The sequence below is a fragment of the Chiloscyllium plagiosum genome, chromosome 23, assembly GCF_004010195.1.
Source record: "Chiloscyllium plagiosum isolate BGI_BamShark_2017 chromosome 23, ASM401019v2, whole genome shotgun sequence".
Lineage (NCBI taxonomy): Eukaryota > Metazoa > Chordata > Chondrichthyes > Orectolobiformes > Hemiscylliidae > Chiloscyllium > Chiloscyllium plagiosum.
Window position 1 is genome coordinate 55,636,644 of NC_057732.1, and position 18,948 is coordinate 55,655,591.

Here is an 18,948-nt window from a genome sequence, read left to right on the forward strand (position 1 = left end):
CAAAATTGATGATTTGTTTAATTTGAATATTGAAACGCCACAATGGATCAACTGAAAAGAAATGCTGATTCCACTGTGTAGTATAGACAGAGGTTAAATGACTAAAATCCAACCAACAGGGACTAGTACGTGCGAGAAACATGAATCATCTATAGTAGCTCTTGTTAAAGTGCAAAACAATATTTTCATTTAATCCATAGAGATATGAGTAAGTTATGATTTCTTCCCCCTTAATGATGTGCATCACAAATGACTGGCTTCCTTTATCATATCTTTTGGAGAGAGTCCCAGCTGGTTAAATTGAACTCACGTCCTGACGGGGGTGTCCATTTGAAAGCTGCAGGAACTAGACCGTTCTCTCTTTCTCTCTCTCTCTCTCTCTCTGTGTCACACACTCCACAGCTCCGGCTGTTTTAGGCAGTGGTGCAGCACCAAGGGAGGAGTGAGATGTACACCACTGGCTTGCTCCTCTGTTGTCATTTAACCTTTAGAACAGAGAGCAGAAGATTCTGCACAAACAGAGCTCATCGTCTATTGCCTTCAGTGAAATAAAGTGGGAGCTCTTTCTGCCTGCCTGCTTTCAATACAGTGAAGCCAAGGAGAGGATTAGTCGAAGCTAGCAGCTAAAAAAGGAGCACAGTAAATAAAAGGGCACTCTACAAGAACAGTGCTGCCGTTTTCAAAAGCTTCATGTTCCCACAGAAAAGGCTTCAGTTGTACCTCATAATCTCACATCAAGATGAATGTGGTCATCAACCTGGGTGTGTAAAACATTATTCCACTTGACTGGTGGAATGAGCAGTTGTTGGAAGAAAGATCTTATGGTAGAGGCTGGCTCAGTCATTTGTACCACGCTGACACTGTTCACCTGTCACCTGCAGGTTCTAGGCTTCCTCTGACTGTGTGAGGTTTATAATCCAGAGACGTTGTACTCAAGCTTCACTGGAAGAAACTGCAAACCATGGGCTGGTTCACCGGGAATCTAGTGCTCTGCTCCAGCTTGCTGCTTTTAGCTGCAGTGAACTGTCAAAGAGGAAAGAACAATGTTCCAAGATTGAAGCTCTCCCACAAAGGTAACCACTTCTCATTCTGTGCTTTCCTTTACTCTGTTCATATTTATTTCTCATTCATTGATGTCAAGTGATTCTTTTGCATTTGTGTAACTCTTCACTTTGGATTGCATATTTTCTATCAGCAATGAATTCTTTGTGGCATTTTTTAAAGTGTAATTTGTATATTTAATCTCAAGTTTTATAGGAATACGCTTTATTTCCTTAACAATGTTAAACTGTGCATGGAAATAAACTTTGGAATCATATAGAATGAAACAATTAATTTCTACATAATTGCAATCACACAAGCAAGTACAAATTTTAAAACATCTATTGAAGGCAAATGCATTCGCTTTATTAAAGTGAGTGGGCACAATGTTAAAATAAATATTGATTATTTCAGCAGAAAATGTCTTGATTCTGGGACTAACAAATTTTTCTGGAGCTGTACTATCTGTATGGTTCACAGAAACAGGAACCACATTACAGTTTTTGTTTGTAAAAATATCTCAGATTTCTTAATCCTAAATATATTGTCGTAATGTGAGTTCATCTTAAATCAAGCTGTAGGTTTAACCTAATGATTACCATTATTTATTTAAAGTTTGCTGCAGTTTTTAAAATTCTGACAAACTGTGATTAGCAAGATCATTGATTCATTGTTTTCATTGAGAAATGGGTGGGATTTTGGAATTAATTCACTAAAACAAGTTGTAGAAACCCCTAAAATATCGAGAGTTTCAAGTATTAAGAGAGAAATTTTGACTTGTTCAGTCAGCATGAACAATACACAGGTAATGGAGTTAATGTTTTCAGGTCCAATGACCCTTCCTCAGAACTTACACCAATCAGTGACTTTTTCCCCTTACTATTTCTAATTTCCACCCATATTGTTTCAACCTTCTCTGTATAGAACCTATATCGTCTCCCATTACCGTACTGATGTCATCCTTCAGTATCAGAGCTACACCACCTCCCTTTCCTTCCTGTCTATCCTTCCGAATAGTCTGATACCCCTCAGATATTTAACTCCCCATCGTAACCACCCTGCAACCATGTCTCTGTGATGCCCACTAAATCATATCCATTTGTGATGATTTGTGCCGTCATCTCCTTTATCTTATTTGAATGCTGCGAGCATTCAGGTGAAGTGCTCCTATGCTAATTTTTATTTTGAACCTTAACACATCCACCAGATGAACCGTTGTTTTTAAATATTCCCACTCTTTTTGTCACTACCTAGTTTCCACTCATCTTAGCGTGACATTGCTCGGTAGTGAACTCCATGTGCTGTAGGAAGTCTCAAAGTTGTTCGGGAGGGAATTCCAGGATTTTGACCCGGCGATAGTGAAGGAACGGTCATGCATTTCCAAGTCAGGATGGTGAGAGTGTCTTTGAGGGGAATTGGGAACACCACCAGGGCAATGTGAAAGCAGTCTTTGCTTTGATGTTAGTTTGAAATATTACACAAAAGCGGAATTGACATTGATCAGTTTATCATCATCATATCTAATTTCAGACTGATATTGGTCATGCATTTTTTTAAAAAGATACAAGTTCTTTAATTCAAGCATGTATTCTTCTTTCAACACATTTCATTTAGCATAAATCCAAATTTGACTTGCAATTTTGTTTGAGTTCAATGAAAATCTAGCTCAGAATGCGCCATTCAGCCCAGCATGAACAAGATAGCAATGACAGAGAAAAGATTGAGGTGCACAATATCTTGTACAGCCCCTGGTCATAAATATGTCTAAATCCCAGGTCTGGAGGTGGAAAACAGTTTGCCTTGCCAGGGGTTTGTGACACTGAATTCAGGCGAAAATTTAGCCCAACGGATGTGATGCCTCAGTGAGCAGCAAATCAAAATCCAGAAATGCAAAACATACCCTGAGATTGACCGTGCATGCTTACACACTGATAGCACAAGGTTTTAAAGAGAGTTGTTTTCAGACAAGTGGCTGGTTTAACATATGTTTTAGGATTCAGCATTCCTGGTCATCTTGCGCGGTAAAGAAGGATCCGATTAACAGAGCCGTGCACCCAACTCCGTGTACATGACTTGACATCGGAACAGGCATAAACAGGACAGATGTGGGGCAGGATGTTCCCAATGACTGGGAGTCCAGAAAGAGGGATCACTGCCTCAGAGTGTGAGGTAGGCCATTTAGAACTGAGACAAGGAGAAATTTCTTCACCCACAAAAATAGTCAATGCCAAAACCATGTCTGGTTTCAAGGAGTTGGATATTGGAGTTGGGGCTAACAGGATCAAAGGGTATTGGAGAAAAGCAGGAATAGGCTATTAGGTTGGATGATCAGTTATTATCATAATGAATAGCAGAGTACACCCAAGGGGCCGAATGACCTACTCCTGTTCCTGTTTGCTCTGAATGGAACATTGGACAGTTTGCATGTAAGGTGTGCTGACTGACTGCAGCATTTACATTCCTCAAAGGCACCCATGTCACACATGTCAGGGCCGCACGGTGGCACAGTGGTTAGCACTGCTGCCTCACAGCGCCAGAGACCCGGGTTCAATTCCCGACTCAGGCGACTGACTGTGTGGAGTTTGCACATTCTCCCCGTGTCTGTGTGGGTTTCCTCCGGGTGCTCCGGTTTCCTCCCACAGTCACAAAGATGTGCAGGGTCAGGTGAATTGGCCATGCTAAATTGCCCGTAGTGTTAGGTTAAAAGGGGTAAATGTAGGGGTATGGGTGGGTTGCACTTCGGCGGGTCGGTGTGGACTTGTTGGGCCGAAGGGCCTGTTTCCACACTGTAAGTAATCTAATCTAATCTAAAAAAAAAAGCTTAAGGCCAAATTGTAACTTCACTGTGGTGTAACTTGTATCTGTTTCAGATTTATTAATTCTTTTAATCATTCATGGGATATTGATGTTTCTGGGTAGACAGCATTTATTGCGCAGAGGGCAGTTAAGGGTCATAGAACATAGAAGGGTACAGCACAGAACAGGCCCTTTGACCCACAATGTTGAGCCGAGGATTATTCCTAATCCAAAATTAAATAACTTAACCTACGCACCCCTCAACTCACTGCTATCCATGTGCATGTCCAGCAGTCACTTTAATGTCCCCAATGACTCTGCTTCCACCACCACCGCTGGCAACGCATTCCATGCATTCACAACTCTCTGCGTAAAGAACCTACCTCTGACATCTCCTTTATACCTTCCTCCTAATATCTTCAAACTATGACTTCACGTACCAGTCAATCCTGCCCAGGGGAAAAGTCTCTGGTTATTGTCTCTATCTATTCCTTTCATTATTTTGTATACCTCGATCAGGTCTCCTCTCTTCCTCCTTCTCTCCAGAGAGAAAAGTCCGAGCTTAGTCAATTTCTCTTGTAAGACAAGCCCTCCAGTCCAGGCAGCATCCTGGTAAATCTTCTTTGCACCCTTTCCAAAACCTCCGCATCTTTCCTTTAATAGGGGGTGACCAGAACTGGACACAATATTCCAAGTGTGGTTTCACCAGGATCTTGTAGAGCTGCAGCAAAACCTCACAGCTCTTAAACTCATTCCCCCTGCTAATTAAAGCCAAAAGACCATATGTTTTCTGAACATTGAAAGTTTGTGAGAAGATTTGTAGCTCGTGTGCTCGTTGTTGTGGTGGGTCTGTTCGCCGAGCTGGGAATTTGTATTGCAGACGTTTCGTCCCCTGTCTAGGTGACATCCTCAGTCCTGTGAAGCGCTTCTGTGATTTTTCCTCCGGCATTTGTAGTGGTTGGGTTGCAATTTTGGGGGATCTATGCACTTGAACACCAAAACCCCTCTGTTCCTCCACACTGCCAAGAATCCTGTCTTTAATCCCATATTCAGCATTCAAGTTCAACCTTCTTCTAAAATGGGTCAGTTCGCATTTATCCAGGTTGAACTCCATCTGTCATTTCTCAGCCCAGCTCTGTATCCTGTCTATGTCGTGTTGCAACCTGCAATGGCCCTCGATACTATCAATGGCATCTCCAACTTTTGTGTCATCGGCAAATTTACTAACCCACCCCTCAACCTCCTCATCCAAGTCATTTATAAAAACTACAAAGAGCAGAGGCCCTAGAACAGAGGCCCTGAGGGACCCCACTCAACACTGACCTCCAGCCAGAATACTTTCCATCTACAACCACTCTCTGCTTTCTGTCAGCCAACTAATTCTGAATCTAGATAGCCAAATCTCCCTGTATCCCATACTTCCTGACTTTATGAATGAGCCTATCATGGGAAACCCTATCAAATGCCTTGCTGAAGTCCATATACACCACATCCACTGCTCGACCTTCATCGACCGGTCTTGTCACCTCCTCAAAGAACTTAATAAGATTTGTGAGGCATGACCTGCCCCTCACAAAGCCATGCTGATTGCCTGTAATCACACTATGCTTTTCCAAATAGTCATAAATCCTACGACTCAGGATTTTTGCAAAACCTTGCTGACCACAGTTGTAAGACTGAATGGTCTGTAATTGTCAGGGATTTCCCTATTACCCTTCTTAAAAAGAGCAAAAACATTCTCCTCCCTCCAATCCTCCGGTACATCTCCCGTGGAGAGTAAGGAAGCAAAGATCTTCGCCAGCGCCTTAGCAACCTCCTTTCTCACTTCCTGGAGCAGCCTAGGATAAATCTGGTCTGGCCCTGGAGACTTCTCAATTTTAATGTTCACCAAATTTCCAGCAAATCATCTTCATCAATCTTGATCTGTTCAAGTCTGTTTCCCAACTCCTCAAAGTTCTCATTCACAACAAGATGCATTTCCTTCGTGAAAACCATAGCAAAAACTCATTTAGTGCTTCCCCTATCTGCTCAGACTCCACGCACAACTTCTCTACACTATCCCTGAATGGCCCTACCTTCTCGTTGGTCATTTTCTTATTCGTCAAGTATGAGTAAAATGCCTTTGGGTTCTCTCTAATCCTTCCTGCCAAGCCTTTATCGTGCCCCCTCCTGGCTCTCCTCAGTCCATATCTGAGCTCCTTTCTAGTAAGCCTGTAATCCTGTAAAGCTGTGCTAGATCCTTGCTTCCTCCACCTTACATAAGCTGCCTTCTTCCTTTTGAAGAGAAGCTCCTCTGTTCTTGTCATCCAAAGTTCCTTAATCTTACCCCTTGCCTGTCTCAGAGGAACAAAGTTGTGCATCACTCGCAACAACTGCTCCTTAAATAGTCTGCTGTGCCCTTCCTGTGGAACAAATGCTCCCAATCTGTACTTCCCAACTCCTGTCTGATAGCATCATAATTTCCTTTTCCCCAATTGAATATCTTCCCTCGGTAACTGCTCCTATCCCTCTCCATGTGAATCAGTCATGATCACTGTCATCAAAGTGTTCTGAGATCTGACACCTGTCCTGTCTCATTGCCAAGCACCAAATCCAAAATGGCCTCTCCCCTTGTCGGTCTGTCTACATACTGAGTAAGGAAACCCTTCTGAACACATCTGACAAAAACGATTCCATCCAAATCATCTGCACTAAGGACGTTCCAGTCAATTTTGGGAAAGTTGAAATCACCCATAACACCAACCCTGCTACATCTGCATTTTTCCAAAATCTGCCCGCCTATGAGTTCTTCAATCTCTCTACTGCTATTAGGGGGTCTGTAGAAAGCCGAAACTTTATTGCTGGAACAGCACAGCAGGTCAGGCAGCATCTAGGGAACAGAAGATTCGACGTTTCGGGCACATGCCCTTCTTCAGGTCTGTAGAAAGCCCCCAATGAGGTGGCTGTTCCCTTGCTATTCCTAACTCCCACCCATACTGACTCAGTAGGCAAACCTTCCTCAACAACCTTTGTTTCTGTAGTTGTGATGCACTCTCTGATTAGCAATGCTACACCCCCTCCTCTTTTTCCACCCTCCCTGTTCTTTTTAAACGTTCTAAACCCTGGAACATCAAGCAACCATTCCTGCCCCAGTGAAACCCACGTCTCCATTATGGCCCCAACATCGTAGTCCCAAGTACTGATCCATGCTCTAAGTTCATCACTCTTACTTTTGACACTCCTTGCATTAAAGCAGACACACTTTAACTGATCCCTTTGTTTTATCACGTGAAAAACTTTCCTGATAGATTCACTCCATCCTGTCACTGCCCCATCTACAACTACCTCCCTCTCAGATATGTAGCTCTGGTTCAAACCCCCTTGCCAAACTGCTCCCTTGCTGTTCCTAACTTCCTCCCATACGGACTCAGTAGACAAACCTTCCTCAACAACCTTTGTTTCTGTAGCTGTGATGCACTCTCTGATTAGCAATGCTATGAGTCTGGAGTCACATGTCCTTTAGGGAAGGAAACTGCCATCCTTACCTGGTCTAAAGGACATTTCTGATCCAGATATGGGTTTTTGCTGACAATCAACAACAGCTTCATAATCATCATGAAATGCTTAATTCTGACTGATTCAAACTTTCTTACAAGAAGAATAAAGGAATTATTGGAGCTGATTCTCAAATGGTGGAGAAGTCCCAGCTGTCGGTTCATGGGTTTACCATTATTGGACAGAAACACAAAGTGAGACTGGCAAGCACCGATAGAACAAATCCCAAACCACACAGAATGAAAGCAACGACTTGATTTAATAGGTTCCTAAGTTCCTATTTATTTGAATTCAGCAAAATTGGAATTTCTGTGTTTTATGAAATGTGACAGTTAAAATTGAAATGACTGTAAATGACAAATGGATTCAATCTAACAATTGATACTGAAAAGCAACATTTTTCAATGGAGCAAGATTGCAGAACTCTGAGTACAGAGGGATGTGGGAAATTAATTTCATAAGGTTGGTCTGTACCTGCAGCAAATAGTTTGGAAGGTGATGGGATGTTGTCATTTATTGCAGCAGGGATGGAATATAAAAGTAGTGAGCGTTACCATCGTTGTATAGGGTATTGGTGAGACAATACCTGGAGTACTGCGTGCATGTTTGGTTGTCTTATTCAAGAACTAATATAATTGCAATAAAAGCTGTTCAGAAAACGTTTGCACAACTGATTCCTGGGATATGGAGGCTACCTTCTGAGGAAACATTGGATGGATTGGTCCTTTCTTCATTAGAACTGAGAAGAATAACAAATGATCTTACTGGGATATATGAAGTGCTGAGGGGACTTGAAAGGGTTCCTGGTGAATGGTGAAAGGATGTTTCCTCTTGAGAGATATCAGAACTAGGGGACATGGTTTAAAAAATAAGGTCTCAGCTACGTAAGACAGAGCTGATGGGAAATAGAATAATAGAATTTTACAGTACAGAAGGAGACTATTTGACCCAACGTGTTTGTAGCAGCACCCGAAAGAGCTACCCAGCTAGTCCCACTCTCCAGAGAATGGTGGAGGCGGAGTTATTGAAAGTTTTACTGCAGAAAGATAGATTCTTAACTGTGAAAGGGAGTGCAGGTAATAGCATGGGTCAAGGGTGGTGGTGAAGCCACAATCCAATCAGCAATGACTTTATCAAGTGGCAGGTTAAGCTCATGAAGCAAAATGGCATTAACCCTCCTTACAGTTTGAATGTTTACATTATATGTTCATGTGTATGAATGAATGGGTTTAGAGAATTAAAATATTCTTGTTAAATAAGAGGGATTTATAATCCGAATTTGCTAAAATTAAAGGGGTTTTGTTCACAAAGCCCTGTTTATTTCAAAATGATTATTTTCATTATGTTGAAGTAAAATTAATAGGTGTTTTCTGTGAAACAAAGACAGCTGTACATTTTGGATGTCTTTTCATGTTTCCCAGAATATGTTTGAAAGCCATTTTCAAAGGGAGGTTTGGGTCAGGCTTGCATATGTTTGCAGGAAAGCACATGTCAATGTTCTGCTGCTCCCCCTGACCCAGCCATCATTATGTAAGATGCTGAGAGTTACCTGGAACTTTACTTTACTTCTCTGTTCTTTTTGGGAGTTGCTGGTAAGGTCCGCTTTTGATGCCTTTCCTAAATTCCCTTGAAATAAGGAGCTTATTGGGCTGTTTCAGAGGGCAGTTAGGAGTTGAGCATATTGTGTAGTCTGGAGTCATATAATAGCAGATTCCACTCTCCCTGATGGTGCACTGTATGGGTTTTTATGGCAAATGATTACAGTTTTAATGATCATCATTATTGAGATTTTGAAGTCTTTGATTCCAAATGTAGAAGCTGCTTTTCAATTACCATGATGGGAATTGAGCCCATTTCCTCAGAATATTAAACTGAGCTTCTGGAATATTAGGAGAAAGTGAGGTCTGGAGATCGGAGTCGAGAGAGTGTTACTGGAAAAGCGCAGCAGGTCAGGCAGCATCCGAGGAGCAGGAGAATCGATGTTTTGGGCCAGAGCCCTTCATCAGGAAACATTGATTCTCCTGCTTCTCTGGATTAATAGTTCAGTGACATTATGACGATATCACCATCTCCCCCATTAAATATCTCAATTTGCTAAATTTGTCATTTTAGAAGGAACAAGTATGTTCAGGTTGGAAGCTGTCCACCTATGAACCAGCACCATCTACAGGGCCAGCCCAACTTCAACTTCACCCAGAGTCCTTACACCTTAGACCCTCTCTGCCCTCATGCCTAAGTGTAGCTGCTATCAACAAAAGGCCATTGTGTAATCACATTCTGCGACAATTGAGGAACCTCCCCAAACAGGACTTCCTCCATTCACCAAATATCCACCTGCTCCAAGCCATCATGTTCTGTCTATTTCTAAGAGTGAATTACTCTCTTGTTTGATTTCTTCACATTAATTTTCTAATTCAGTTTTCTTTTAATTTCCCCTGAAGGTTTTACCTTCTCCTGAAGGTTTAACTCACGTTGTACTTTAGTACCTAACTCACTGCTGATTTAGAGATATCGCACCCTAACCAATTCCTAACCTCCCAACCACTTGCAGCATGCACACTTACTTAAATATCTCCTTACATTGTCCTTTTCATAACCAAAATAAATCTATACCAATTGTTACAATAATTGGATTGTACCAGATGTGATTATTTGTTTTTTTTTCACCATTGTTCAGGGATTAAATCTTGGCTGGTCACTGCTAGCTCATATCTTTAATTTGACATCCATTATTCAAAAACAGTTGATATTCATGGATAGAATATAGAATCTCCTACCGTGTGGAAGCAAGCCATTCAGCCCAACAAGTCAACACTAACTCTCTGAAGACCATCACATCCAGGCTGACCCCTTACCCTATACCTTGAACCCTGCATTTCCCATGGCTAACCCATATATCCCTGAACACTATGGGCAATTTAGCATGGCCAATCCGCCTAACCTGCACATCTTCGGACTGTGGGAGGAAACCGGAGCACCTGAAGAAAACTCACGCAAACACGGGGAGAATGTGCAAACTCCACACAGACAGATATTGAAGCTGGCACTGTGAGGCAGCAGTGCTAACCACTGAGCCACTGTGTCTTAAACAAAAGGAGTTCAGTGTTTATATAAAAGATTCACACGACTTGTGTGGGAGATTAAATGTCAGCCCAGCATTTATTGTTACCATCTACACACAGATGCTGTATTATCAAAAATGCTTAAGGGATGGGCTACAGCTATGTTACATTTGCTGCTTTGATTACTGTGGGTGAACTGTATCAGATCTATAGGTGTTCAGTAGCAGGTATCGATGATGGCTGATTAAAATGTTTCTGCAGTGAAGTTTTTAAAATTTGAAATTGAAACGTAAACTGAAAGTAACTTTCTAGAATGAGATTTTTGGTAGTTGGACAATCTCAAACCAGATGTAATGGATGTTGTTTCAGACACCCAACTCTTTTTAAGTTGACATAAATTAATGTAACAACTTCAGTGAGAGATCACTGTATGGCTGTTGGGTGAAATGAAATGGCGAGAGGGTTACATTAATGAGTTTGGAAACTGAACATTGTGGCTGTATAGTCTACTTTATTTTGCAATTAACAGTCTTGTGAGTACTCCATACATTAAGCAAGACAACAGCAGCTGAATTAAGCAGACTCTAAATGGCCTACTTCAACTGCTACATCTTATGGTCTCAAATACTATTTCTATTGATTTGTCCTTGGAAGGAGTGCAGTGTCCATTTAGCTGGACAATGACTGGACTCCAAGTACCCACTCCACCTCCAGATTCAATGCCACAGCCATCGATCAGATGCCTGCATCCTTGAAGTTGATTCCACAAGCTTATCAGGTAAAATTCTGGCAAAATCAACTTTCCAATCAGGTTCCATTTTCTCAACTCCGAAAGACTCGTGCTTCGGGGAGAACAAAAAAAAACTTCAAGCCCCTCCCAAGCTCTCCTTGAAGTGCAGTGGCTTTAATATTAATGGTTAGGAACATCTTAGTACTAGGAGAAAGTAAGGTCTGCAGATGCTGGAGATCAAAGTTGAAACTTTATTGCTGGAACAGCACAGCAGGTCAGGCAGCATCCAGGGAACAGGAGATTCGACGTTTCGGGCACAGGCCCTTCTTCAGGAATGAGCAGAGAGTGTTCAGCAGGAGAAGATAAAAGGTAGGGAGGAGGGACTTGGAGGAGGGGAGTTGGAAATGTGATAGGTGGAAAGAGGTCAAGGTGAGGGTGATAGGTCGGAGTAGGGTGGAGGCGGAGAGGTCAAGAAGAAGACTGCAGGTCAGGAAGGCGGTGCCGGGCTGGAAGGATCCGGCTGAGACAAGGTGGGGGGAGGGGGGATGAAGAAACTGGTGAAGTCCAAGTTCATCCCCTGCGGTTGGAGGGTTCCCAGTCGGAAGATAAGACGCTCCTCCTCCGACCGTCGGGTTGTTGTGGTTTGGCGGTGGATGAGTCCAATGACCTGCATCTTAGTACTAACCTGGTGACAACCTGTCCGTCAAAAAATATCAAATCTTGAGACATGCCTTAATGGTGAGGCAGACTAGCAGATGAGAACAAAAGCGAAGGGATGAAATCCCATTCCCCTGATCAATAAGCTTGTGGGACTCCTGAATGTGCCCAGAGACTGACAGGTGGTGATTCAGCCTGTTCAGTTCCATGAAAAATCACAGCAGAAACTCTCAATCTTGAGGAGACATCATTCTCAAATCAAGGCACATACAGTGATGATTGGTCTCTCAGGGGGTTTACAATTATACTCTCTGGAAGTTAAAGGGTAATAGGTAAGTTGAGCAAAGTTAAGATATTGAGGGAACAGGTTGGGTAAAAAAAAGTCCATTCCATTAGTTGGGGGTTTAGGACTAACGGGTACAATCCAAAATTTTCAGGATTGAAGTTAGACAAAATGCGATTGAAGTTTGGAATGTTCATCCACAAACCAAATTCAATACTTTTTGTCAATGATTAATTTTAATTTTAAATCTGAGATTGATTGATTGGTTTTTGTGAAATTAACATGTCAAGGGATATGGAACAAAGTTCAGGATGCAGAGTTGAGCCTCAGAACAACTCTGATCTCATCGAATAGCAGAACATGCTCGAGGGATAACATGCCCTCTTTGTTTTGTGTTTTAAAAACTGACAAGAAAGCATTCTTGGATGAAACATTCTATCAGTCTTTTATAGATAATGGAATGTACCATGTGGAGAATATGAATTTCCAAACCATTAGAGTTCTGATTTCCAGACAGAACAGGAGCTATGATGTCTGTTATGGGAATCCTTTATAAAGCATTTTTAATTCAGGTTCCACTTTGAGGCTGGATGATGTCATGGTATCAACCTAAAAACATGTCACTTTAAAAAGTGAACAATCAGAGTGATTGAATTTGTCTATTCCACATACTTCATTGCAAAGAGCCAGTCCTAAGCATTCAACACCTTTTGGCAATTCTGAACTTTTAGAAATGCTTCAGCAGAAAAGCAAGACAGATACCTCACTTCACTCTGCTGTTGTCTGACAATGCAGACAATCATGAGAATTGTTTCCCATTGCGACAAAAGCAATGTGCAGGAGGTTACAGCCAGTTTTAAATCACATTTTCCTGCCTATCTTAAACCCACCTAAAATAATTGTTGGAAACCCTGCTTTGTGACAAGCCCATTTAATTGGATGGAAGTGTGCCATCTTTCATGCTGAGCATTGTGGTGATGGGATTCAACATCTGGAACATACCCTTCATCATTGATCATCTGATTCCTGCACAAATTAAGCTCATGCAGTGTAGCAATGGTGTGGCAACACATAAATAACTCACCCACTGAATTTACCCTGGTGTACATACGTAAGGTATGATTTGTCTGGTTTGCACACAAAATAATATTTTTTAGTGTGTTGATATATGTAACAATAATAAATCAAATCAAACTTCAGAGGGAGTGAGAACAGTAGAAGTTTTGAGAACCAAGTGTGGAGTGTCCTAACATTAAGTGTCTGCTGACCTTGTGGTGAAGTTCTATCAGTGGAGTGCCACAGACAGACTGTGCTGTGGTGGGATGAGGCATTGATTTCTCAGGTGTCACCCATTTTCCTGTTTTTTACACCAGCTCAAATGAGTAGCTCAGAAAACTGACCATTATCAAGTCAGAGATTGAATTTTTACAAAGTCCTTTCAGGATGAGGGTGTCGCTGGCTAGACCAGCATTTATTGAACTCCCAGCTCCAGAACATCCCCTGGGTCTCTGAAGTAATAGTCTAGTGATAATACCATGAGGCCATTGCATCCCCCTGAGGTGAAAACTGGAGAGTTAGGAACTTCAGACCTAGAATGTCAGATAAGATAGATCTGAAATGTCAACAGAAGGACTAGCTCTAAAAGATGTTGCACAGTTACAGCTGCATCTCAAAGGAACAAAAAAGGCTACTTCAGCCTTTTATCTAAGGTTTCCATCTGAGAAAAAATGGTTGAAATGAATGGTTCACATTGGTGAAAAAAGTTTATTCTGAGGGCTGTTATATTTAATGTGGTCTCTTGTATATCTCTGTTCACACATGTTTCATATAATGACTGGGTCATTCAGAGAAGATACATGCCATTTATATAACAGTTATTGCCAAATGGGATACTCAAAAATAAATTCCTGCTCTTCCATCATCAGTGCAGCTTGCCTCAATCTCCAACATCAGTTCCTCTGTTCATGTGAGTATCCGACATCCCCAGCTAACCATATAACATGTACAAAAGCTGATACACTAACCAAATAGGACCAGATGTGCTGAACGAGACAAAGTATGCACTGTATCTAAGTTGTACCAGATGTCTACAAATTATTAGCTTTTATCCAATATTTATCGTTGGAAGTGACAAAAGAGATTCCATCTGTACATTAAAACTGTAAAGCTCACATCAAAAATACTCACATTCAAAAATATAAAATATAATGACATAATAGTTTCTCTTTAATGTCATGTGAAGCTCTTCTTAGAGGGGAAAATATAAAGCTTGTGGTAAATGCTGACACTGCAGGATAAGCCAAGCAATCATCTGATGTAGCCGTTTATAATGCAGTAGGGGTAGAGCCACTTTGCTGCTGTATAAAAGAACACCATAAAAACTGTCAAAATGGACATATCGGTGAATTGTTGCTGCACAACAATTCCTCCCCAGCGTGTTTAGTCGGAGATGTGCAGACAATGAAGGAGGAGATTTAGTCTCTCAAGCAATGTTAACTTTTCTAATGGGACACTGCTTAAAATCCACATCCGACCTGTTCTCTGTTTCTGCTGATGGTCTACCTTTTTAGATACTAATCCAAAGTTCCATGAAGCGATGTTCTGACCTTGAACTCAGCATGTCATTTATGGTAAAGCTAATAACCTGACTTCCTAAATAACCTTTTGTATGACATCAATTTCTTCTAACTTCTGTTAATCCTGTTAATTGATGATGCAGAGTCTATAATTATGGATTTGCTAACCCAGAAAGCATTCTGTTATTTATCTCTGAAAACTATTCCACTTTGATATCTTCCAATCATTCCCTGGCAGGATTCTGTATTCTGAATTGTCATGTTACACAGATTACCTGATGTCAAATTTCTATCAAAAGATTAGGATAGCAATAAAAACGCTCTATATTAGCGGATGCAAAATTGGGCTTCCTGAAAGTATTTTGCTGTATAAATAATTTGCTACATCTTTGAACATAATCAAATAATTGCAAATAACAAACCTTGTAAATTAATGACCTGTTAAACCAAACTGTTAATCAAAATTAAAATTCACAAATACTGCAGGAAAATTAAATCCTTAAAGAATAACCTTAGCAGCACTGTCATTAATATATTTGCCAGGTTTGTGATTACTATGATCTATCCTGCTGCAAGATTCTATTCAAACAGATTATATAATGAAGTGCCACTAAATTATAGAACAACAGCTGGAAGCTAAATGAAGCAGGTTCTAGGATTTACTGACACCCAGCCACTTGAAAGAATATATGAATAACACCACAATTGTGCTACTCTCTTTTCCCAGTTAGGGTCATGGGCTGAGTATTCACCTGAGGGCCTGCGAATCTGGAGTCAGGATTGTTTCTGGGTTCCAAGCATCTCACCCTTTAAAAAAACAGGTCACTGTTTAGAATTTGTCCAGGGAATTTCCTTCATTGATATGGAGGCAGGTTCCTTGTCTGATTAAGGATAGAGGGAGTCAAGAGTGTATTGCTGGAAAAGCACGGCAAGCTAGGCAGCATTCGAGGAGCAGGAGAAACTGTGTTTCAGGCCGAAGCCCTTCATCAGGAATGAGGCTGGAAGCCTCTGGGGTGGAGGGATAAATGGGAGGGGGAGTGGGGCTGGGGAGAGGGTAGCTAAGAGTGCAATAGGTGGATGGAGGTGGGGGTAAAGATGATAGGTTGGAGAGGAGGGCAAAGCAGACAGGTGGGAAGGACGATTGACAGGTAGGACAGGTCATGAGGGCGGTGCTGAGCTGGAAGGTTGGAACTGGGATAAAGTTGGGGGGAGGGGAAATGAGGAAACTGGTGAAGGTCATATTGATGCCCTGGGGTTGAAAGGTCCCGTGGCAGAAGATAAGGCTTTCTTCCACCAGCATTTGGGGGTGAGGGAGTGGCGATGGAGGAGGCCCAGGACCTGCATGTCCTCAGCAGAGTGGGTCCAGCAATGAAGTTTCAACTTTGATCTCCAGCATCTGCAGACCTCACTTTCTCCTTGAAATATTGGGCCATGGAGCGGACATTTATTGTATCCATTACTCCCGATGCGGTCTCCTCTACACTGGGGAGACTGGACACCTCCTCGCAAAGCGCTTTAGAGAACATCTCCAGGACACCCGCACCAATCAACCACACCGCCCTGTGGCCCAACATTTCAACTCCCCCTCCCACTCTGCTGAGGACATGCAGGTCCTGGGCCTCCTTCACCGCCGCTCCCTCACCACCAGACGCCTGGAGGAAGAGCGCCATATCTTCTACCTCAGGACCCTTCAACCCCAGGGCATCCATGTGGATTTCAGCAGTTTCCTCATTTCCCTCCCCCCCACCTTGCCCCAATTCCAACCTTCCTCATGACCTGTCCCACCTGTCAATCTTCTTTCCCACCTATCTGCTTCATCCTCCTCTCCAACTTATCACCTTTACCCCCACCTCCATCCTGGCTGAAACTTTATTGCTGGAACAGCACAGCAGGTCAGGCAGCATCTAGGGAACAGAAGATTCGACGTTTCGGGCACATGCCCTTCTTCATGCCCCACCTCCATCCACCTATTGCACTCTTAGCTACCTTCTCCCGAGCCTCACCCCGTCCCATTTATCTCTCCACCCCCGAGGCTTCTAGCCTCATCCCTGATGGCCTGAAACGTCAATTTTCCTGCTTCTCAGATGCTGCCTGACCTGCTGTGCTTTTCCAGCAATACACTCTTGACTCTGATCTCCAGCATCTGCAGACTTCACTTTCTCCTAAGGATCGAGGGAGGCAGGTCTTTGAGGTATATTCTAATTAACCTGTTTGGAGATGGTATTGCACACATCTGGGCCAAGTGGGACCTGAGCAAAGGACACTACCATTGCACCATAGGACCCCAGAGAACCTTCACCTTGGAAGGACCAGCAGTCTGCAGGAAAGGCTAAAAAAACTGAGTGTGTGTTTCAACATCTCAGCAACTTTCGATGAACTTTTTTAACTTCAGAAAATCAGAACAAGTAGCCACCCCCTTTTCTGAGAGGTACTCGGACACTGAGGAGGGGAGGACCTTGGAAACTGTCTGAAACATTTGGTTCCAGGCAATCTCTGGATGTTCTCTTGTTGACAAACTATTGGACAACTAGAAACTACCTGTCGGTTTTCTTTTGAGTTTGTAATGAGCTTTTCTCGGACTAACTAACTGGAGAACATAACTGTACTCACCCTGACCCTATCTAGGCAGAAATGGGCAATGCTGGAAGTGAGCATTCTGCTGACCACTTCTGTTCCCAAACTCATCGAAGCCAGAAATCCTGGTTCAGGGTGTCACAGCTCCAGTTTGGATATCTTTTCTTTTGACTTCTTACTGTCAAATGTCATTAAGTCCTGACAGGATCATCTTTCACACCATGCCACAAAAAAGATTAACAAATGTTTTTTAAGGAGATGGTTGGGGTTAGAGGAGAGTTAATTTTGTTTGAGATATTTATGAAGCAGCTGGAGAGGCTGGATGTGAGGAAGCTGCTCCCATTTTTAAAGATGCCTCAGTGTGAGGGGTCCTCAATATCCCAACATCACTAACAGATTAATTAAAGAACTTTGGACCCACTGATTTACAGTGTGAAACTCAGTCAGATGTAGAGTGATTAGTGCAGGTTCCAGGGAAAGCTACCAGAGTTCATGATGGGGAATGGCCAGAAGAATTGAAGGGGGTTAGAGAAGCAGAAGGTTTGTGTGGACTGGAACACCAGGCTGTTGCACTTGAGTCAAATGGGTTATTTCTGTAGATTTAATCTAATTCTGCCTAATGTCATTGTATGTTCTGCGTGATTTCTGCAAAGTAATGTGTGAATCAGGTGGATTGGCCAGGCTAAATTGCCCATAGTGTTAGGTGCCTTAGTCAGAGGGAAATGGGTCTGGGTGGGTTACTCCTCAGTGGGTCAGTGCGGACTTGTTGGGCCGAACGGCCTGTTTCCACACTGTAGGGAATCTAATCTAATCTAAAGTGTCTTGTTGTCTTGTGCCCATGCAGTCTGTATCACAGAACGGTAACTGCAATCCAAATCATTAAATTATTCTGTCATTTTGTGTCCCTGTCTGACATTCTTAGTGGATATCAAGAAATTATAGTTTTATATTTATTGCTGAATGGTAGCCCCAGATTGTGTCAAATGCTCATTGCTAGACTCCCTGATTATTATTATTATTATGGCTACAATCTGGACACTGCTTCTTAAACCTTTCATCACTGTGACCCCATGTTGAGGTTTGAAAACTGCTGTGAGGCCCCCATGAAAACTGGAGGGCTCTGTCTGTCTGTCTGTGTGGTTTGGGGGTGGGTGAGTGGGGTGAAGATATGTGAGAACAGGGGATGACGGTCAGTCACTGCAGCTTTGGACCTCAATACCTTAAACATTCAGCTCGAGTGTCCACTTTCCATTCTGAATCTGACTCTGGGAAGCACAGGTCTGCAATTTCAAGGAAATCTCTGATTCAACTACAATGTAACAAGAGAGCTGTGCCTTTGACCTCCAAAAACATTTTTTGCGTTTCTGGTTTTATGTCAGGTTCACACCTCAAAACTGTTCTGCTCACTGAATTTCCTTCATACTTTGGACCAGTTCAGATAAATCTCCACGGAGACCCTCTGCTACTCAGTTACAGCTGAAGCCACATGCAAAATGCCACTTCAGATGTGGTTCCAGTATTCTGGCAATTAAAGAACGGACATAAATATCCTGACAAATGCAGGTACAACATGATCAAAGTCACCTGATAGCACAGCATGTGAGATTTCTGGAGTGGCTGGGCATTTTTCTTTCACAATTTTTTAACATCATTTGAACGAAGATCTACACAATAGCTAACTGAGTCTGCTGACAC

The 18,948-nt window shown here is 42.3% G+C and overlaps 1 protein-coding gene across 4 annotated transcripts in view; it reads left to right on the plus strand.

Moving 5' to 3' along the window:
• Window positions 1-18,948, plus strand: part of sema3ab (sema domain, immunoglobulin domain (Ig), short basic domain, secreted, (semaphorin) 3Ab) — a 412,514-nt gene that overhangs the window by 160,585 nt on the left and 232,981 nt on the right. For 3 of the 4 annotated variants that reach the window (XM_043714215.1, XM_043714218.1, XM_043714217.1), the window contains one exon: window positions 882-1,073. In XM_043714215.1, coding sequence (XP_043570150.1) covers window positions 962-1,073 — 112 coding nt within the window. In that variant the 5' untranslated portion in view covers window positions 882-961. Of the gene's footprint in view, window positions 1-371; window positions 762-881; window positions 1,074-18,948 lie in introns of those variants that run through there. The other variant, XM_043714216.1, reaches the window with a different exon arrangement.